This window comes from Diplotaxodon limnothrissa, linkage group LG5 (genome assembly GCF_057381915.1).
Source record: "Diplotaxodon limnothrissa isolate DT_005_m linkage group LG5, D_limnothrissa_male_GT1.1, whole genome shotgun sequence".
In the NCBI taxonomy this organism is placed as follows: domain Eukaryota; kingdom Metazoa; phylum Chordata; class Actinopteri; order Cichliformes; family Cichlidae; genus Diplotaxodon; species Diplotaxodon limnothrissa.
Window position 1 is genome coordinate 41734258 of NC_140600.1, and position 15679 is coordinate 41749936.

Genomic DNA, 15679 nt, shown 5'->3' on the forward strand with positions numbered 1-15679 from the left:
AAACCAAACCAAGCAAAAAGCAAGAAGAATTATTTTTTAAGTAAGACTGAAAAACCTTCCTGAGTTTACCTGAAGTTCAATGATTCTGATCCATCAGATCGTCTCATGTGTTTAACACCTCATTTCAGGACAAAAATTACACAAAGAACAAAGCTGCTGTTGCTCCAGATGTGCAGTCATACAAATACCTTATACTCAGGCTTTGATCATCAGCTCAAGTTCAACGTGACCATGAAGTCCATCATAAAACAAGGTCAACACACAACAGATTTGTGTTAGATTTAGATGTTCTTCCCACAGAGCAGAACACAGATTTGAGTATCTAAGTATCTCCAGGTTCATGATTTAGTCTAAAAGTTATGAATGAGCACATCTGAAAGATCGATAAACTGCACACGTGGTGTTTTTATGTCCAAACTCCTCCTCATATCATATCTAATTTAATCCTGATGATCCAGAACGTCAGAAATATTTTTCCTTTCAGCCTCTGAGATCTGAGAAGTCCTCAGAAATCAGAACATGTGATTTTCATCCTTTTTTTCCCAAGACTTCCTATATATTGTTCAAAATATCAGGTTCAAATTTCTCATTATTAATTTTGACCAATCACAGTTCGACCCACACAGGTGAGTCAAAGAGGCCACACCCCTAATAATGCAAATTTTAAGCCATATTCCAGGTATGTTAGAAAACCATTCTTCCCCATACACTTGTATTATTTTCCTTTGACTCGTGATATTAACTCCAGAGGAATCGTTAAAGTCGTCTCCAGGATATAAAACGGTGTCATTAACATATAGTGAACTCTTCCTCTTATTTTTATTCTGTAACAAAAGTTTAATACGGCATGAAATTATCCATCAAGACCAAAACGGTTTTTGTTTCAGGCTGCAAACATGTTTGTTTCTGCTATAACGTTGGACATTTTAAAATGCAAGTCTATGGGGATTGACTCACTGCTGGACCCTCTGCTGGATGGTAGAGGAACTGCAGTGTCAGTCAGCAGGAAGATAACTCACCTGTGTGGCTTTTCAGGTTGGAAGATTCAGGATTAAAGCTGAATTTGTCTTTATGCGTCTCCCCAGATCTCTGCGTGCTGGTGATCGACTGTCTTTGAGGTGGTCTTTGAAGACTGTTGTTGATCCAGCTGGGAGTTCGGATCAGGTACTGCTCAGCCAGGTTGCACGATGAGCTCTGCCTTCTCTCCTTCGTTCATCGAACAACGATCTTCGAACCTGAGCTTCGGCGTGTCTCCGCCTGCTGGACTCTCTGAGGATCACAGCATCTCGCAGCACTCAGACTCTCTCTCCAACTCCGTCCCCTTCCTCCTCTACCCGTCCAGCATGGACCCTACCGGCCTTGGCCTCTACAGAGGTCCTCTGAGGGGCCCTGGCCCTGGGATCCTGCCCTATCTGACCCCCTTTCACCACCACGGACACTTCAGCGTCTACGAGTGTCCATTTGAGCCGGCATTCATCCAGAAACGAAATGAGCGGGAGCGTCAGAGGGTGAAGTGTGTCAACCAGGGTTACGCCAAGCTGAGAGACCACCTGCCAGGTCAGAGTGCCGACAAGCGCCTAAGCAAGGTGGAGACGCTGCGGGCCGCCATTAGGTACATCAAATATCTGCAGGGCCTAGTGGAGCTGGAGGACACCAGGCACAGTGGAGGGGTATCGCCCAGCACCTCGTCTCTGGGCCTAGACTGCAGCGCTGAGACGGAGACCTTCACCTGCTAAACAACCACCATAAGGTCACACTGAAGTACTCTTTCCACTGCCGGGTTCAGACTGCAGGACGCTTCTCGCATCAGCTGATTGAAGAGACAGATTACATGCCGCTGTTCTTCACCTGTGTGACGACATCAAGAAGGAGGAGCCAGGAGGAGAGTGGGAGTCACACAGCGTTACAGAGGCCTCCATCAGTCAGGTGGATGCCGTGCAGTCTGAACCTGGCATCGAGTTTATCAACAACCCTTTTGTTTGAAGGTGCAGCAGAAGCAGGAACGTGGTCACCACAATCCGTCCATCACCACCAGAACACGAGGAGCACGATTCGTTTCTCCCTTGAGTATCCCGCACACGTTATCCACATCGTTACCAAAACGGAGTCTGGCATCCATCCGTGTTCTGAACGAAGGCAGCAGGAAGTCTTCTTTGTGAAGATGTTCATCCACTGAACGCCTTATGGTCATGAGCGTTGTTGACCCGCCCCATCGTCACGTGACTTGCTAAGGGTCACATGGGTCCCAGTTTGAGCATGGAGGGAAAGGATTTGAGCCGGCATCATTTCACTGTATTGTGGATGGGTGAGAACTTTATGGTAACAGAGATGTGGATGCAGATGACCTTGGAAACATCATGCACTGTTTAATCAGAGTTTAAAACAACTTCATTTTTCTGACGTGGATAAAAAGCAAAGTGTAGATTTACAGGAGGAACATCGTAACAAAGTATAAGTACTACATTACAGTACTTCAAGGTGCAGCAGGAATACAATTTTCAGGTATCTCTACTTTGAATATTTATTTTTCTGACAACTTTTTACTTTTACTCCCCACGTTTTAGCAGAAATATCTGAACTTTTTATTGGTTAATCTGTCAAACAGGCTTGTTACGTTCAGTTAAAGACATCTGGAGGAAGTTTATTCTTCCAGATTCTTCCAGATTCCGAAACAATAGCGCTTAAAGACAACCCTTTTGGTGTATCGTATATGCATCAATTATATCGCTAAACTCAGAAGTTAAAGTGGGCCAGAATGATCCACAAGAGTGTTTATGGTGCAGACTTCAACTACTACAGAAGAGCAGCGAGCATAAAGGCAGTAATGTTTTTCAAGTGTCTGGTAATTTCACATGCAGCATTTCTAAGAGTTCAGCAAACACACAAACTCTTTGTGTGCAGCTTGTCACACAGTGAGTCTGCTAGCTAAAGGTCCAGACGCTTTATTTCCCATCATGAGAGAGAAGTTCACTCACAAATGAAGAAAAATGTAAGAAAGAGGAAAGGAGAAGAAGAGCGGTTAGATCAGGGGTGGGGAACTCCGGGTCTCGAGGGCCGGTGTCCTGCAGGTTTTAGATGTGTCCTTGATCCAACACAGCTGATTTAAATGGTTAAATGACCTCCTCAACATGTCTCGAAGTTCTCCAGAGGCCTGGGAATGAACTCATCAATTGTTTCAGGTGTGTTGACCCAGGGTGAGATCTAAAACCTGCAGGTTCCCCAGCCCTGGGTTAGATAGAAGTAAGGACGGGTGCAGAGCAGCTGTGAGGTTCATGGTCAGTCACAGATAGCACCCTCCGTCTCCGTCCCATCCAACACAGTGTAGTGAGGTATTGCCGACTTAGCCTCTATGCACTGTATCAGTGGTGGTAGCTCCTACATAGCAGAGGCATATGTTTGCTCACTATGAAGAGGTAATTCCTCCATCGCTTAGGTATGCTTTGCCTACGTTCTACCGCTCTCTGCACGACCCACACAGAGAGGGGTTTGGTAGTGCTGATGTAGCATGCTTGTTGGCAAGAGATTAGGACAACGTCGTTTACCTCTGCTTCTCCAACGCTTTTTCTCGCTCTGTGACGCACACGGGAAGCTCTGAGTAGCTTGGAGATCATTTGAGGCGCACTTGATCATTTGAGGCGAGTAGTGTAACTGGATAGCGACTGGCAACTCTTCTGTTTTTTTGTCGATACCTCTGGGTTTAAGATGGACTCATGGCATGCACAATGCGAGATAGGATTGGTTAGCATGGGGGAGGTTCCAGCTAGGCACCCAAGCATACCTTAAAATATACATGATTCAAACCTGGCTTGGGAGTTGTTTCTTGCAATATGAGCGAGAAACAACTGCAGACTGGCTTAGATGTTGCCTCGATTAACAAGGTCTGCCTGAGGCTATTGTTAAGCTTTGGTCAAGACATTTCAATAGGAAAACTATACTCCTGCTATCTGATGCATCGCTAGTCAAAGAGGAAACCTCCAATGAAGCGCTGATAATCAACGTCGCACTGACATTTTGTCGATGAGAGCTCCATTAACGCTACTGGTTCCCTCTGTGTGTGCTACCGGGAGAGAGGTGTAGGCAAAGCGGCTCTAAGCAACATAGTAATCAAACACAAGCTACATAGTGTGTAACACCTGTGTCTGCCGTCATATACATCAGCAAAACGTCACTGTGCTGGGGTGTGAGGTGACATCGAGGGCAGCACATACTGACTAGCTGAAGTGCACGTGTGCAGGGTTGGAGTCAGCTGTGACGGCTCATCAGCTCACATGTTGTTGACCTGAGTCATGTAAATCACAACAGCGGTCTCCACAAGCTCCTTTATATCGTAAGGTAAAGACCCTAATACAGAGAAAGCCCAACAATCGCATGACCACCTATGACCAAGCACTTGGCGAAAGTGGGAAGGGAAAACGTCCCTTTGAACAGGAAGAAAAGTCCAGCAAGTCCATGAAGAGCAGCAGCAGCAGGTCAGCTGATCACAGCCTGAACAGAAATCCTGGTCCCCTTTTACCCACGCTGAGCCGCTACACCTGACCTTCCCCACCTGATCAATCCCAGTTGAACCCTTGACTGTACCTGTGTTCAGCTGTGGTGGCAGGGAAACACAAACAGGCCGAGTTTTAAAGTCTTTCTTCTTCGCTGTTTGTGTTCCACGTAACGAAGGTTCAAGCTGAGCGTCATTAGAATTAGAGCTGAAGTAAACTTTGTACTCTTGCGTAAGAATGTTGTTTTCAGAGCCTGTACTTCTTCCACTTTAGTTTAGTAGAGAACATGAACCATAGCATTTCTTCTTCTCTGTAGTGACAAACGTGTGGACTACTGCCACCTCTGGTTAAAGGAAGAATCTGTGGCATTTAAAAAAGCATCATCTGAACGGTTTACCATCCAGCCTTCTTCCTCTGAACCAGTTCAGGATGTTGTGGCCTGCCTGTCCCAGCTTCTCATATTGTGAATAAAGAAAGTCCAAGAATGTGTCAAAACATGGTAATGACTGATTACTGGTTAACTCTGACAATGTCGCCTAGGCTTAGATGAACCTAGGAACTGATTTTATTTGAATAATTTAGGTTACATAGGGGAGAGCAGTGTTACAGCCGGGGACAGGACGTAACAGATAATTACTTATAAAATATGTCTGTGAAGCTTCTTAGTCATCCAGGTCATCGTAGTCAAAGGAGCTTGCAAAGAAAAGCGTCTGGACTTCTTTAAGTTGCTTGAAGACGTTTCACCTCTCATCCGAGAAGCTTCTTCAGTTCTAAGGTCAAATGGTGGAGAGTCCTCAGGAGAGTTTTCTCCGAGCACGACATCCCGGTGTATTTCAGACCCAGCAACACGCTCAGACAGAAACTGGTTCACCCGAAAGACAAAACGCCAAAACACAAACTTAACAATGTGGTGTATGCTGTACAGTGCAGCGAGGAATGCCCAGACCTCTACATTGGAGAGACCAAACAGCCACTTCACAAGCGCATGGCACAACACAGAAGAGCCACCTCCACAGGACAAGACTCAGCAGTCCATCTGCATCTAAAGGTCAAAGGTCACTCTTTCGAGGATGCCAATGTTCACATTTTGGACAGAGAGGACAGATGGTTTGAAAGAGGAGTGAAAGAAGCATCTATGTCCACTGTGAGCGACCATCTTTGAACAGAGGCGGGGGTTTACGACACCAACTCTCTGCCATCTATAATCCAGTTTTGAGATCCTCCCCAGACGCCTTAACGCCCACTCACATCCTGGGCCATCTGACCTCAGGAAATCACATGATAGGGTGGGGCCAGGTTTCACAATGAGCTCACCTGAAACTCTGGCTGATTGGGACCCACGCCCAGTTTCCCACCTTGGCTCAGGCGATTAGAGGATCATCAGGGGGTCCTTTTGTCCCTCTGTGGGGGGAAACTCCCACTAGGTTTATATCTGGGACTCTCCACCATTTGACCTTAGAACTGAAGAAGCTTCTCGGATGAGAGGTGAAACGTCTTCAAGCAACTTAAAGAAGTCCAGACGCTTTTCTTTGCAAGCTCCTTTGACTACTTATAAAACAGTTTTTATCCCCCCTCAATAAAAGGTCAAGGTCAAATTTATTTATATAGCACATTTCAAACAGCCGATGCTGCACAAAGTGCTTAACAATATAAAAATGGTATTAAAAAGCAACAATGTAAAACAATAATAACAGTAAAAAACAATAAAAGGACAGTAAAAGAATTAAAACAATAACTAAACTAATTCAAATAAGACCAAAATGCTTGGGTCATAGCGTGTTAAAAGCCAGGGCATAGAAATGTGTCTTTAGTAAAGATTTAAATTGCTCAAGTGTTTGTGCAGATCTAATATTTAAGGGGAGACTATTTCAAAGTCTGGGACCTGCCACAGAGAAGGCTCTATCACCACGGGATTTGAGGTTAGTCCGTGGGATGGACAACATTAGTAAAAGCCCATAAAACAGAGCAAAGGTACTAAAGTTACCTCTACTAGTAGAGATAATAAAACACAAGATCTAAAAATGGCAAGTTAACGTTATTCCAAAAACAGTATCACTGAGAGGAATTTCCAAACAATAAATGCGCAGAGAAAAGTTTAAAAAAGGACGAAAGCAACAGCGCAGGCGCAGTGGTTAGTTACCCTGAATCCAAGATTCATTGAAGGCTGAGATTCAGCGACTGTTTGGGAGCAGCGAGTCCTCAGCTGAGCAGCAGTGCTTCCCTGATCATAGCAGCTCTCTCCTGATGACGCTCCCAGGTCTGCTCTGTCAGTGGCTCTAATGGCACAATGGTGGCAGTACTCTGAAGGACACAGGCGTGTACAGTCACTGCCCGACATCACGCCAAAGGAAGACTTACGGGGCCGGCTTAATCTTAGTACCCTGACATCGCCAACTCGAGTTTGTCTACTCCAGTGCTCTCTTCTCTCGAGGTCTCCAAATCTCCTTAATTATTACATCTGGTGCACCACATCATGGCTGCTGACTGGCCTTCTGCAACCAACCTCCAGATGCAGACTGGGTCTCATGCCTGCTGTTGGGTTACTCAGTTAAGTCAATCAGCCAGTGTTGGGTAGGGAAACAATCTGGCAGAATATTCTCAAACATATAACCAAAGTAAAACTAAACCTTATACATTTGCACAATAAAATCAAACTTTAAAATGAATAAAACAGAATTTGTTAAAACACAATAAGAATAATTAAATATTATTTCATTATTATTAATTAATAATAATTACATTTTTCAATTCAGTGTTATTTATATAGCACTAAATCTCAACAACATTTGCCTCAATGATCAGCAGCATGCTCAGTGCTTTATATTGTAAGGTAAAGACCCAACAATCATATGACCCCCTATGAGCAAGCACTTTGGCGACAGTGGGAAGGAAAAACTCCCTTTTAACAGGAAGAAAACTCCAGCAGAACCAGGCTCAGGGAGGGGCGGGGCCATCTGCTGTGATTGGTTGGGGTGAGAGAAGGAAAACAGGATAAAGACATGCAACCATACATACTGTCACTACCCGATCCGTACCGGAAACCCGATCAGTACCCCGCATGCGCGAACGGTGTCTACTTTCAGTCGAAGCATTTTACGATAGTTACAGGTCAGAGTATCTGTTAAGACGTTAAGAATAACAAGTATCTCTTAAAATGTTTCCAATAATGAAGCAATTCAATATAATGAAGACAAAAACGAAAAATAAAAAGATAGGTACGGATCAGGACTCCCCGATCCATACCGCGCATGTGCAGGGGTTTTCTTCTTCTTCTGTTCGTTTAATGGCAGTTTACTCCCCAGTGTACGAGGACACCGCCACCTGCTGACTGAACGAATGAACCCTATTGTAAACTGAAGTAGCGTCATTACAAACGCGTGTTTAATTTGATTGATAGTCATGTGTTTATGCTTGTCTGTGTGGAGAGGATTGTTGTCACTGTCAGTTGTCAGTAAACACTTCATCTGGCTGATGAATCTTTACGTGACACATTACTAAGTCAGTATTATTAAGTCTGTAATTCGGCGCCATTCTTCTTATTTTACGGCGCTGTTGTTCAATCGGGGGACGCTCTCTGTTGGGGAGAAAAGCATGAATTTGTTTGTATACGGATTATCCATTGTTTAAATGTCCGGGCAGTCGAAAAGGAGGCAGAGCTGTGGAGAAATGCTAGGAGCTAACTGGGTGCTAATCTTTTTGGCTGCTGTTACAACCAAATTTCCCCTTGTGGGACAATTAAAGGATTATTCTATTCTATTCTAACCGTGTCATTCAAATACATTTACTGTCGCAATGTTGGCAAAGAGAGGAAGTGACGTAAGATTTGCGCATGTGGGGTACCGATCGGGTTTCCGGTATGGATCGGGTAGTGACACATACCATATTTCTAAGATTTTCAGGGCCAAGTACAATAACCTCAGTTTGATCTGAATTAAGAACATTTTAGAACATTAGATGAGAAATGATGAAAGCTGTCGAGTACCTGCGTGTGTCTGGCTGCATCACCTGCATACATGCTGAGCTCTCACCTGAAGCTGTAAGCGTTCTCTCTTTGCTTTCAACTCGGACCAATAAAATCTGCAGTGTGTAAGAAGTGAAGTGTGTGTCTCTTTGAATTTCCCGACAATGATTCAACCCTTTACTGACACGTTTATTACCTCGGGCAGTTCAGCGAGCACGGTGTGGGACTTCCTGCTCCACCTATGACCCTGCAGACGCTGCTTGTGCTGATTATTTTTAATGACTGACCCAGAAATCAGTGATTGACGCTACAGGTGGGCAGATCGAACCAAACGTCGACAGCATCAATGCAAACGCTGTTATCATCATAACTAGTGCAACAGGTTTCTATCCTGTTGAGTCCAGTATGTAGCCCACTGAGTGTTGATTATGTTTCAATGAACATTTCTGTGGTGCCTGTTCTATTTGCAGCCTGTAGCACATTAGACATAAGTCTACATTCAGCTCTTCAAAATAAAAGCTGAGAGGTGTGTTTTATTGTGTTCAGTCATTATTGTGGAAAGTAAACGTCACAGTGATTTAATGGTCAGTAAAATGTGTTCAGAATTTGCACTTTGATTACGATTCTTATCATGAATCAGGACACTCTGCTCTCCCCAACACAACAGTATCTGTACAGGTGTCTGTAATACTGATGCTGTGTACTCTGTATCAGACCAATGTCTCAGTATCACTAATAAATACCTGCGACCTGTCCCTGAGGGTGATTTAAAGGTCAGCCGCACAGGCCTACAGACAGATCACGACACCCAGCAACCACACAACTAAGTTTAAATGGTTTCCATTGCCTGCGATTGGTGTGAGGAAGACACCTGGGAGCTGATTGGTCCGTAGACCTGTGTGACATTTTCTAACAGAATCCACCCTGAACACAAATCAGGAAGCTTGTTGTTACCACCACCTGGAGGCTGCCAGTGGTACCGCAGCTGACAGCTGGGCAGGTGTGTGCAGGTGTGAGGAGAATGACAGGAGGCCGTGTGCGATCATTAAATATTGGATTTATTTAGATTGATATTTAGTCTGTGAGACGATCAATGGGCACGAGTCCTTGGCAAACACGCAGTTAGAAAAATAAAACGCTTCTCTCGCTAAAATGACGCCAAACAGTTCAGGCAGCGCTCTTCCTCATTGTCAGTCACAGAAACATCTGGAACATCTGCCACAGCGTCAATCTTTCTGACCGCTGAACGCTCTGAAGGGCGGGGCCTCGGCTCTGACGTGTCAGCTGTTTCTGTCCAGTCTGAATTACAAGGATAGGGAGCAAGAGCGCCTCCGGCTGGACACGCAGGGTTAATACACAGTGATCAGGAAAACTCAGTATTGATTATCAGTGAGTCTGGGGGAGGTTTGCCCATGCGACAGGTGAACTCGCTCACACACAAACACACACAAACTCTTCTTCTTTGGTTTCAGAGTGAAAACACTGGAAACAGCTGGATGCCCAGCTGCTGCAGACGGGGACTTTTTATTGGTTAATCAGAGGCGGGAGCCTTCATCATCCTCACCCTCACAGCTCTGCACATTAACACTGACAGCGTTTCCAGACGTGGAGCGTCTGGACCTCTCTTCTTCTTTTGTGGTGCTCATGGGTTTGTGGTAGGAAGCAGGAAGCTGATGAGGCTCGGAGCTCAGAAACACTGAAGAACCCAGCGGCGTTCTTCCTCACAGTGGAGCTGGACTCTGCCTCGGGCCCGCCGCCAGAAAAACACCCTGAGGAGCATGCCTAATCGCGGCAAGCTGTTCGTACACGCGCCGGCGGTGCTGCGGCTGAAGGCAGTAAGCGATGCTCTCTTCCACCTCCTGGCAGCGCCGCAGGAAGCGGCAGCGATCTCGGGCAAGTTCCTCCCACGGGCCCCGCCGGTCCTCCTCCTCCCCACAGTTGGCAAAGAATTCCTCCACATCGTCACAGAAACGAACCTGATGGAAAAGAGAGGGAGAAAACGACATCAGCTCGGTAATACAAAGAAAGGTCAAAGGTCATCAGGTCACTGAAACTTCCAGGAACAAATCAGCTTTCAAACGACTCTGTCACTACCCGATCTGTACCGGAAACCCGATCGGTACCCCGCATGCGCAAATCTTACATCACTTCCTCTCTTTGCCAACATTGCGACATTCAATATATTTGAATGATACGGTTAGCGCCCAGTTAGCTCCTAGCATTTCTCAACAGCTCTGACTCCTTTTCGACTGCCCGGGACATTTAAACAATGGATAATCCGTATACAAAGAAATTCATGCTTTTCTCCTCAACAGAGAGCGTCCCCCGATTGAGCAACAGCGCCGTAAAATAAGAAGAATGGCGCCTAATTGCAGAGTTAATAATGCAGACTTTGTAATATCTCACGTGTAGATTCATCAGCCAGATGAAGTGTTTACTGACAATTGACAGTGATAGCGCACATCATCATCACTATTCCAACAATCCTCTCCTCACAGACAAGCATAAACACACTCGACTATCACTAAATCAAATTTAACACACGTTTGTAATGACGATAATTCAGTTTGTAATAGGGTTGATTCGCGTGGTCAGCAGGTGGCGGTATCCTCGTACACTGGGGAGTAAACTGCCATTAAACGAACAGAAGAAGAAGAAAACATCTGCACATGCGCGGTACGGATCGGGTAGACCCGATTTGTACGGTCAGACTTTACACATGCGCAGTAAGGATCGGAGAGTCCTGATCCGTAACTTTCTTTTTATTTTTCGTTTTTGTCTACATTGTACTGAAATGCTTCATTATTGCAAACATTTTAAGATATACTTGTTATTCTTAACATTTTAACAGATACTCTGACCCATAACTATCGTAAAACGCTACGACCGGAAGTAGAAACCTTTCACGCATGCGGGGTACCGATCGGGTTTCCGGTACGGATCGGGTAGTGACAGACTCGACTGTTTCACTCCCTACATCCTTACATCTGTATTGGGGATAAGTTGAAGCAGCAGGATCGTCGGGTTTGGTTAAATCTTTGGGTCCAAATCAAAGTGAGTTTCAGGCTTTTATGATGTTTGAAGGACGTTTGGAGGATCTGACTGAAGCTGAAATCTGATGGGAAACGTTATGACATTAGACGTCCTTCATTAAGACCTGACACAGGATAAGTCGTTCAACCATCATGGCGCTGTGTTTTTGGCTTTCAGGGGCGAAAAGAGCGTCTCTGAGTTCATGGCCCAGATGTGGGCTCACCATCACAGCTGTCCGGACAACCTGGTGGGAACTCTGGGTAAAGGCTGAACTGGGAGTTACTAATAAACTGGCCGTGTTTACAGAGTAAATAAAGCTCCGAGCTAATTACAGCTCACCGATCCAGTTTCTCCTCACGTCTCTCCAGGAAGCAAACAAACCCACAGGAGGCGGAGCTTCCTGCTGTCTGACTCATGTTTACTGTCAAACACTCCTCAGCTGCAGTTCCTCTGACGGCCAGCAGAGGCTCCAGCAGTGAGTCGGTGCCACAGACTCCCATGTTCAAATCAGCATGTTTACCCCAAAGTCGGTGACAGCAGTCAACTCAGTGTGCTTTACCTGGAAGGTAAATACCCACAAGAACACGCAAAGCCCAAGTATCAGACAACTGCCTCGGTGCAAGCACTCTGCAACAGTGGGAAGGAAAAACTCCCTTTTAACAGGAAGAAACATTCAGCAGAGCCACACAATGAATAACTTTTTAAAAATAGTTTTTAAATCCTAAATTAAGAGATTTATTAAATATTTTAGATTAAATAATTAAATATGTCACATAACCTGAGAATAAACACTGAAAGTCAGCAGGTTGAACAGCATCTGCTGTAATGAACATGGAAAAGCTACAGGTGTGTCGAGAGATCAGTATGCAGCGTGAAGATTTGATTTCTTCTGCTGGAAACTTTCAGCTCACTTTGAATAAACTTTATTTTCCACACCTTCTCTGTCTCACCTGTTCATGAGCTCCTGACGCAGAGCGAGCCGCAGTAACCTGAACCAAGAACAGACTGAAGCTTCACTTTCACTCTGACTGTTCCCAAAACCCCACAGGGCAGGTGTGTCTGCAGGTGTGTTCAGGTGTGACTAACAAAGACCCTTTGACTGTCCCTCAGGTGAGCCTCACCTGTACCTTAATCAGTGTTTTAACCACCTGACCCGCCCCAGCAGCACTGTCTCCCAACGCACCTTTTTCGTGGAGCTGCAGTTCCGGGCGGAGGCGTCACAGAAACCGCTGTCCATCCGGTCCTCTGCCTCCTCCTTCCTGTACTCGGGTGGAGACTCTTGGCGGAGGCGGCGGTAGGCGGAGTTCTCCCTGGCCCTCGCCGTGGCAGACTCACGGGTCCTGATGGGAGCCTGGAAGTTGAGTGGGTTGAAGGGGTCTGAGGAGGAGCTGAAGGAGTCCCACAGGCGGAGGCTCTCCTCATCAGCCTCGCTCGCAGACGGCGAGTCGTCCCATGTGTCAGGGCTGGAGGGAGGAGAGGAGGAGGGGGAAGACTGAGCAGAGGATGGTGGCGTGGAGACAGGGATGGCACGAGGTGCAGTGACACCCGTGTGCAGGCGGGCAGTGAAGTTTCGGGGGTCATAGGGGTCCTCGCTGTGGCACAGAGAGCGCCACAAACGCTCCACCTCTGATTCCGCCTCACTGTCATCATCCTCATCATCATCATTAGTGTCATCAGACATCTCAGAGGAGCCCTCGCTGTCAAAGCCATCATCATCATCATCAGAGGATGACTCCTCTGATTGGCTGTCCTCATCCTCGCTGCAAGGGCCACCCATGATGAAGTTGATAGTTTTGTTCTGGCACTGAGGGACGGCGAGCACCACCTCCTCCATCCCCTCAGTCTCCTGTGGTGGCGACGGCTCTGCTCTGGCGGACGTCACGCCGGACAGGTGCTCCTCCTCCAGGCTGGAATACCCATGGTCCTGCTCGGGGGTCACAGGTAAGGCTGCGGCGATGGTGGCTCCTGAGCAGTTCTGTGGATCTCTGATGCTGAGCTGGCGGTCTGCCACAGCGTTCTGGACTGTGGGGGGGCTTCCATTGTTCACCAGCTGCTCTTTGTGGTCGCTGGCTCCAGCATTTTCTCCCAGCATCCCGCGGGACAGCTGCTCCCTCTCCGAGCACTCCTTGCCCCCCCAGAAGCTGTCCCACCATGGCCTGCTGGACCAGCTCTGCCCTCCCGGGGGTTTTACTTCCTGAGAACTGAGTAGCATGTGGCCCAGAACAGACAGGTATCTGAATTGGGTCTGCTGGCAGAGGCTCAGGTCCACCTCTGCCCCATTCTGGAGCCCGATTTCCCGTAGCGAGTCCGCGGAGAGCCATGGCAGAGCCCCCACGCCTCGGGGCTCACACTGCAGGTAGGACAGGTGAGGAGGCCCGAGCTGCACGTCCTCCAGCGGGCTAAGAAATTCGCTCTCCTCGGTAACCAAGCTGCTTTTCAGAGTTCGGTTCCGGATTTTCTCCACCAGTGCCATCGCGGGCCTGGACAGCAAGCCGATCCACGAACTTTCCTGGCTGTCCAGTCCGGGCATGGAGGAGGAAGATGAGGGGGGGCGCCTCCCGCCCATTAAACGTCCTTCTTCACTCATATTTCTGAACATGTCCTCAGTTTAATGTGCGAACAACTTCAATACGAACAGGCTGTTAGCACGTTAGCTGCTAATCCAACAGCTCATCGCGCCTACTCCGCACACCACACACACCGGCTACAGCTGCGGGAGGATCCGAGGGCCGAGAGCCCGGCGCGGGCCGTGGTGCTCTGCTGACAGTGGTGCTTCTTTCTTGTGGAGAACTCTGTGCGGACGGAGGTGGAGAAACCCAAGTGCTGAGACACGAAGAGTACCGGGTGTGGAGACCAGCAACGGGCCATTCTGTCTGCGGCGGGGCTCCAGTTAGCTTAGCACGTTAGCTCAGCGCTAGCAGCTAGTTAGCCTGACGGTTAGTTCCCCGGAGGCGGAGACGGATTCAAATACTCGAACCAAAGCAGCACTTCACCGGGTTATAATCAGTCTGCGGTGCTCTCCGGACTCCTCCTGGCGTTAATACTGGTGCGGTCTCCGAATACAGAGCAGTTTCCACGGCCGCTTCGCTCCGTCCGTCCGCTGAGAGATTTCATCAGACAGCCCGGGGACCGTCGCCTATGACGCGAATCTCTATTTCCGGGAGGCCGCGGGCAGGGAGTGCAGGAGGAGGTGCTGTTCGCTCCTGCGTCTCCGTTACATGAACGAAACTTGGGCTCGAGTGTGCCACGTGTTTATCAGCGTGAAGCTCCCACGGTCAATTTATAGAAGCGGCTCAGACACTGGAGATGGTGAAAGGACCCAGTATGGATAGTAGCCCATAGTAACCGATGCCCATATTGGTATTAAATCGATACTTTGTTTCTATCCCCCGAGTTCAGTATGTAGCGCACTGAGTGTTTTAATGAACAAATGCGTCAAACATGCTGTGAAACATGTCTGAACCTTTCTGTGGTGCCTGTTTTATTTACAGCCACATTAGACAGGCACGTTCACATTCAGCTCTCCAAAATAAAAGATGAAAGCTGTGTTTTATTGTGCCAACTGTGGAAAGTAAAAGTCAGTCATCATCTAAGGAACATTTCAAAACTCAGACTAATGGTGAAAAAGGCTGAACTGGAGATGATTATGCATGCTTCTATTTCTTCCTGTCTTTTTACGTGTCTTAACCAATTAGCTTTAGATCATCTTCAGACTGTGCAGCGCGACTCTTAACAGGCAACAACAGAAGATCTCATATCACCATGCAACCTGCATGTGGCTAATAAAGCCTTTCATTCATGTGTTCAGAATTTGCCGATAGATGATGGTTCATCTCATGAATCAGGACACACTGCTCCCCATTCTATTCAGTTTTATTCATATAACGTTAAATCACAGCAGTCAACCAAAGGCACTTTATATTGTAAGATAAAAACCCTACAATAATCAGACGAACGCCTACGAGCCTACGACTTGGCAACAGTAGGAAGGAAAAATGTGATTTTTCCAAGCAGAAAACCTCCAGCAGAACCAGGCTCAGGGACATGTGGCTGCGGGGACAAAGAGACACACGGCTCTCTCACATAAGCTGAAAGTATCAGTATTGGTATCGCACTGGCTCTGCATTTACTTGATATCGGATCGATACCAAAAGGCTGACACTGGGATCAGGTGTCAAGTCCAGGATCAGAAATCATT

The 15679-nt window shown here is 47.0% G+C and overlaps 2 protein-coding genes across 2 annotated transcripts; one reads left to right on the forward strand and one right to left on the reverse strand.

Annotated features, from left to right (window-relative positions):
- Positions 1–1187: 1187 nt before the first annotated feature.
- LOC146632920 (achaete-scute homolog 5-like) lies at positions 1188–1958 on the forward strand. The gene has a single exon (XM_085353633.1). The coding sequence runs from the start codon at positions 1188–1190 to the stop codon at positions 1734–1736; it is 549 nt and encodes a 182-aa protein (XP_085209759.1). The 3' UTR covers positions 1737–1958.
- A 7510-nt stretch (positions 1959–9468) lies between these two features.
- ppp1r15b (protein phosphatase 1, regulatory subunit 15B) lies at positions 9469–14613 on the reverse strand. The gene is made up of 2 exons (XM_085353632.1): positions 12665–14613; positions 9469–10424 (listed from the first exon to the last, which is right to left on the reverse strand). Exons 1-2 carry the CDS (start codon positions 14078–14080, stop codon positions 10170–10172), a joined length of 1671 nt encoding a protein of 556 aa, XP_085209758.1. The 5' UTR covers positions 14081–14613; the 3' UTR covers positions 9469–10169.
- Positions 14614–15679: the final 1066 nt, after the last annotated feature.

What these genes read in the sequence shown, in the direction of transcription:
- LOC146632920 (XM_085353633.1), top strand. Translation starts at nt 1,188, where the DNA reads ATGAGCTCTGCCTTCTCTCCTTCGTTCATCGAACAACGATCTTCGAAC.
- ppp1r15b (XM_085353632.1), bottom strand. Translation starts at nt 14,080, where the DNA reads ATGTTCAGAAATATGAGTGAAGAAGGACGTTTAATGGGCGGGAGGCGC. An exon ending in ACTGCAGCTCCACGAAAAAG is followed by an intron (nt 10,425 to 12,664) that starts GTGCGTTGGGAG and finishes CTTTTCCATCAG; the next exon opens with GTTCGTTTCTGTGACGATGT.